Consider the following 6,814-nt stretch of genomic DNA (forward strand, 5'->3'; position numbering starts at 1 on the left):
TTAAAACAAATAATAGAAGGTAAATTTATTTCATCAAAAAACACAGGGAGGTAAATTTACTCATTTGCCAAATTTACTTTTGACAAACATAGAAGTTACTATATCTAAAAGCTTGCTCTCTTCAACGACGTTACCGTCACGGCTGCCCCCAAAGCCGACTTAGCGACTTCGATCTCAAACGAATCGTAACGTCTGAACAGTTCGACCACCAAGAGCCTAGACATCAGCACCACGAAATCCTTGCCCACGCATTGTTTGTTTCCCGACGTTGGATGCTCAGTCTCGGGTCCGTTTGACCAAAGCACGTGCTTTAACAGCCTCTCGCCATCATCACCCATGAACCTGTCCGCGACAAACTCCTCGGGTCTATCAAAGATTTTCGGGTCTTTTGTCGCAAAAGGTTGGAACCCGAACAACATCTCTCCTTCTTTCACTTCGAAAACGGCGTCGTGGCTCTCGATCAAAAGATCTTTCTTTGCTTTCCCGTACTGTAATGGAACTGGAGGTTCGATCCGGAACCCTTCGTATACAACAGATTTCATCAATGGCATCTGTTCCATGGCAGCCATAGTAAGTTTCCCACCGTTGGATCTGATGGCTGATCTGATCTCTTGTGCTAATTCAGTATGCAATTTGACTCCAGCTCTGCCAATCCATTTAAGCATGTTGGGGAAAAAAATTTTCATGCCACCGAAGGAATTAAAGCATGTGGCGAATAACAGATTATGACAAGCTTCTTCCCGTGAGATACCCAATTTCTCAGCTTCATCTTGAACGAAACCAGATGACTCGTAGAAAAAATCGTAGAGCCTCTGGTAATCTTTTTTAACAAGAAACGGTGGAAGAGGAAAAGTATGGATTAGAAGTTCTTCGACATATTTTGGGAGACCAAGAGAGAGAACTGGACCGAGTTGAATCAGTACCCATTTACTAATCAAGCTAGGACCGTCAACTCCTAGTTTAGTATCAGGTGGGTTTGAGCCGAAGAAAGCCCGAGCCAAGAAGTTAAACGCAGCTTGATCATTAGCTGTCTGAAAACTGCTTTTGCCTTTCTCAGCAAGTTCTTTCTCCAACGTTTCAAATAACTCGGTGTAACAAGCCTCAAACTGAGGGATCACTTTATCTCTGGTAGACTTCAGGAGAAAAAAGAGAAGTTGTTTGAGCTTGGCGTGTTTGGGCTCGGAAGGATCGAGGTATGAGAGGATTCGGTAACCGCCGGTAAGGTCGGTTGAAGGCATGTAAGTACCAGTGAAAAGGTCTTTTTTTTCAACTTTGGTCACATCAAAAAGAACAGGGAAACTCTTACCATCGAGTAAAGCGACAACATTTGGATTAGAAGCGATGAAAGGACCGGGTGGCATGTTGGCTCGAAGCACCGTTGACTGATATTTCTGGATTTTTGATTTAAAAAACTCATCTCTACCTTGGTTGTAAAAATAATCAAGTCGGTCTTTGATTGGACCAACAAAAGGAATTCCATAATTCCCTGGAATTTTCTTCAATGGAAGCTTGGTTTCTCCAGGCTCAGAAACCGCCACGGATGGCGCTGGAACAGATGGTTTCTCTGACACTGAGGCTCTAATCCGCCGAACAACAACACGACGAGAAGACAACCTAGTCGTCGATGATGGTGACAATGATTTGCCTGGTGAATTAACCTGCAGATGAACAGAAGTTAAAGGTGAACAAGCAGACGCCATTAGGATCAGCTAACAACTAGCAGTAATTTCTTCCAATATAGAGAATTAAAGGAAATATAATAAAAAAGAAAAGTAATGGGTCCGCAATGATGATAACAGGGTTAGTGGGTTGGAAGTGGAAGGCAGAGTCGAGTCTTTATATATAGGAGTGGCCAACAACATTAGTTGTCAGAGGATAGAGAGGTGAGGGGCCGGGCCGGGGACTTGTTTGAAGCTCGAAATAACTTGATCCTGTCTTCAAAGGTGTGCATTATTTCGAGTTGATTTAGTTTATTTTTGGCTTTTTAATTTTTTGTCTTATATATTTTGTTGGATTTAAATTTTGTACAAAATTTTAAAAAATTTAAATTTGATTTTTATTGATTATAAATTTTTAATTAATCTTACCTTAAAAAATTGTAAGCATTAAAAATAATAAAAATAATTTTTTTTATTTTTCTAACAAAATTTTACTTGAGGATAATTAAAAATAACCAAATAAAATATCAAATATATATTTTTAGTTTTTATCTTTTTTAATAAATATTATTATTATATTATTTTGACATGTATAAAATAATAATATAATACTAACACAATTGTATTTTTATTTAATGTATAAAAAATAAAAGATAATGAGATTCGAATCTCGTCGTATATGTATTTTTAATTTTTTTTAATCATTAAGCAATAAAAAAAATGAAGAGTAATTGAATTGTTTTTAATTTTTAATTATTCATGTGTTTTCAACTTATTTTATCTCGTGGAGGAAAAGTCTTTTATTATCCTTGAGAATTTTCCGGTTTCAATGCGCACGTGTTTGTTTCGTAGTATTATAATTGCGTATGGAGGTGGTCACTCATCATGTATCATGTATTAATAACATGTGGAAATTGGGAGATAAAAGTGTTATGAATATTAATTTAAATCTTAAAAGATTTGGTAATAAATTTTTTGAATTTATGCAAAATTTTATTTGATAATCAAATCACTTTTGGATAAATTAATGAGTTTACAAATAAAGAAGAATCTCAATTTAATGAGTCATAAAAGGTTATAAAGAGGGATTATGGACTGAACTTTTGTCATAACAAAAAGATTTTAAATTTACTAATACAAGTTAGTTAGTTCTATAAGTTCGTCTCATATGTGTTTGGTAAAAATTTATTAAAAATTTATTTAAATTTTGCGTCAAATTAAAATTTTGCTAAACAAGGGTAATGTCAATCTTGAAAGAATTACTAGTTATATATCATCAAGACTTATTTATCGATCGGTGCCATGGATCATGTTTATATGTTGGAGACCCTATGGTCCCAATCTTCAATTATAGAGCTGAAATAATTGGACGGAGATTTTAAACATTTTTCCTTTTCCATTTACAACGGAAAAAAACATTATCTGTTGCCAAGCTTTTTTCACGTTAATGCTGAATTTGAGACAGAAGACCTTCAATTTCTAGCCATTTTCCTATATGAACTCGATGACACGTGTTGATCGCCATAAACCGACCATGAATGAGTCTGGCTGATCGACCTAAACAGGTTTAGTTAGAAACTGTTTGATTGACTACCAACCCCCCCTCCCCTGCCCTGGTCTTGGTGTCTAATTCCACGCCCAAATCCAATTCGCGATTCTTTTTATATGAAAAGAACGAATGATTCATGATTCATGATTAGGGATGTAAACGAGTCGGGTCGAATCGAATAGTGAAAAGTTCGAATTCGAGTTCGACTCATAATTCGATGTTCAATACTCAGTTCGAGTTCGATCGAGTTTTATTTTTTAAGCTCAAGTTCGATTCGTGATCGAATTCAAGCTACTCGAGCTCGTTCGATTAAGCTCGATTAATATGTAAAAATAAGCTCGATTCGTATACTCGACAAGAGTTCGATTATTCATGCTCGAATTCGAACTCGAACTCGGACTCGAAATATTTTATTAATTAAAATAATAAAAATATATTTAAATATAAAAGCTCGATTAGACTCTCGAGCTACTCGAATCAGATATAAAAATACTCGAATTCGGCTCGATCGATAAGTCAAGCTACTCGAGCTCAAACTCGACTCGATAATAATCGAATCGAATTCGAATTTTTTTTTAATCGAACCCGAATAGTTTACGAGTACTAATGTATCATTTACACCCCTATTCATGATTCATTGGGATGAATAATAAGATTAATTTTGATAAAAATAAAAATAAAAATAAAAATTATTATAATTATAATTATAATTTTTTTTGTAATTATGATTAAAAAAATTTCAAAAAAATTTTATATTAAATATACATCGTTAAAATTGATATTTATATTTAATTGATGGTATAATAATTTTAATTATATTGCATTAAAAATGTAGTGAAATTCAAACTTTTATTTTACTGTATAATTGAAAGTTGAATCATTTAACAATTAGAATTATTAAAACTATTAATTACATCTCTTAATTATTCAAAACAAAAGTGAAAATCTAGCTTTTGGCATTGAAAATTTTAAGTGAGAAGAGATTATTTATTTAAAAAGCATGCCTTAAATTTCAACAAACCATATCGTTGATTAAAAATATTACTATTAGTAGTGGAAACAGAACTTAAATCATACAAAATATCACATACTTAATTCAATCAAAATCCTTTGACGCTCTATATTTTATTGATGACACTTTACCCAGCATGCAGGCCAATGCCCAATCAATGAATCAAACCATAACTCATAAAACATGAAATTCGTACACGTTACAGCTCAACAAGACGGACCAAGTCAGTAAAAAAACAAAAAAAAGTACTAAAAAAGTTGGTGTAAAATGGGTTGAAAGTCTAAAAAGCTGGGGTCAAACTCAAATACAAGGCAAGGCAACAGTCCAAATAACCTATCATTCTGATTACTGCTGGTCATCACCGCCAGCCAAGTTTGACATAAATTTCGCGTGACTCTTAATCCACTTTTGCATAAAGCTGCGTGGGTTTATATGGCTAATGCAGTACCTCAGGTTGAAATGTTGTTTTTTTCTATATTGTTTTCTTCTTATGTTTTTTTATAAAGGTTGCAGCAGAATATTATATATGGTACCAGGGAAATTCACATGCACGAGTGAGTTTATGTTTCGACCAAACACAGAAAAAGACACCCGTACACATGTAGGTGGAGGTTTAACAAACAATGGGGCCAAGGCAGCAAGGCAAGCCAACTCTTGGTTTATTATTATTATTATTATTATTATTATTTTAATACTTGAAACTGTCATGAATTCAATTCTAATGGCTAAACGAAAAATTTAGCATTTTATCAAGAGATTAGACTCAGTTAATTTTCATGTTTACAATAATTAGATAATAATTCCTAAATCACTCAAACTCAAACTTAGCAAGATTCAATAATTTCATAAATTCAAATTCAAATCAGTATCTATTATAATCTAAAGAAACAAAAGCCCAAAATTATCCCAGAATTCTAGTCAAAATTAAAAAATCTATCCAGAATTAAAACATAAATCCATAGGTATAAACCACAGAAAGTTCAAAACTGACCTCAACAACACTAAAAAAACTCAATTTCAAAACCTGTATGAATTAAAACCCAAAACGAATACCAAACAAAATCCAAACCCAACAAAATTTTCACCCTCCAACAGTTGGAATTAATTTGCTTCCCCCTCTTTTATGATTTCTCTCCCTCTCCTTTTGTTTTTGTCTCAGAACCATTTATAAGGTCTTTTGTAAAAAATTTTAGGATTACTCATTTAAGAATGAGTCTATCAAACAAATTTAATCGTGACGTGATTTAGGTTTTGATTTGATTGCGACCAATGTTTGATTTTGATTCTGTTTCCAATTTCCTACAGCTAAATTAAAAATCTCTAAAATTTTTTCTTTGCTCTATTCCTATACGGTTTCCTAAAAAAATTATACGGATTTGTGATGCATTGCGTCGAAGGCTAACTACATACAGATAATAGAGCACATGGATTAAATGATTTTGAATCGAAATCCAAATTCAATGATTCACGTATATAGGGACTTGTGATGCATTGTGTCAAAGGCTAACTAATTCCCTATCATTTTCCAGATGATCTCGGGTGGTTGAAAATTGACGTATGTCACATTTCAAATTAATTAATTAATAATAATAATAATAATAATAATAATAATTTTCTATTTTTTTATTTAATGATTAAAAAAATCTTTAAAAAAATATAAAGGTTCAAGTCGAATTTCAACTTCTCCTTTTCCTCTCTCGTAGGACTTTTTCCTTGAAACCAAAAAAATAAAATAATAATATTTAATTATATGCATTAAATTTTTATTCTTTTGAACCCTATGTCAAAAAGAAAAAGGTTGGAGATGCTAAATTTAGATTTTAAATTATTTGCTAATTTTTTTAAATAATTGTGTAAATTAATTAAATTTTAAACATTAATCATATAAGAAACATGTCATATTTAATGCATAAAATAATAAATAAAATAAAATGATAATTACTTTATATTATTTTTAGTTTCTCTTTTTAAAGGAGATTTTTTTTTTATAAATTGTCTTCAATAGTTAAGAATTTTTTTTAAAAAAATTTGAAGTTGTTTTTTATTTTATAATTTATCAAGAAATTCTTTGATCTTAATAATAATATGATCTTGTTATTTAATTATGTATAAAAATAGATTCAATCTTAAGAATTCTATTTCTGTTTTTTTTTTTTTTTTCTAGCTCTTGTTTCTTATGCCTAAGGATGATTCCTTATTTAATAAATTGTTAACATCCAATCCTAGTTTTCATTTTAAGATTTATAGTATTGCTCTATATGTTTCAAAGTATAAAAATACCTTATAAAATATGTTATTTTATTAATTTTTTTTGTACAATTTAAAATTTACGTTAACCCTTATAAAATATTTAAAAAATAAAATATATATCAATATTTTAATCTTAAAATTAAAAAATTACATTGATAATCTATAAAATACTAATTCATTTCGTCAAATTACGTATACTTTCATTTTCTACTATGAAGATCAAGGAAGCTTGTCTAAATTGTTGGGCCCAGTTAATAATGGAGAAAGGCCTAGATTGTTATAAGTAAACCGATCTAAGCTAGTGAGTGGGCCTCAGATTGTTAGGTTTTAGTTTTCTGAAGATCG

General features: G+C 31.3%; 1 protein-coding gene across 1 annotated transcript; it reads right to left on the reverse strand.

Annotated features, from left to right (window-relative positions):
• On the reverse strand, positions 1-1,816 carry LOC111312658 (allene oxide synthase 1, chloroplastic-like). The gene has a single exon (XM_022913116.2). It carries the CDS (start codon positions 1,698-1,700, stop codon positions 105-107), a length of 1,596 nt encoding a protein of 531 aa, XP_022768851.1. The 5' UTR covers positions 1,701-1,816; the 3' UTR covers positions 1-104.
• Between the last annotated feature and the right edge of the window lie 4,998 nt (positions 1,817-6,814).

The sequence above is a fragment of the Durio zibethinus genome, chromosome 1 (assembly GCF_047325235.1).
Source record: "Durio zibethinus cultivar Kanyao isolate XHJ-2024 chromosome 1, ASM4732523v1, whole genome shotgun sequence".
Classification (NCBI taxonomy): Eukaryota; Viridiplantae; Streptophyta; class Magnoliopsida; order Malvales; family Malvaceae; genus Durio; species Durio zibethinus.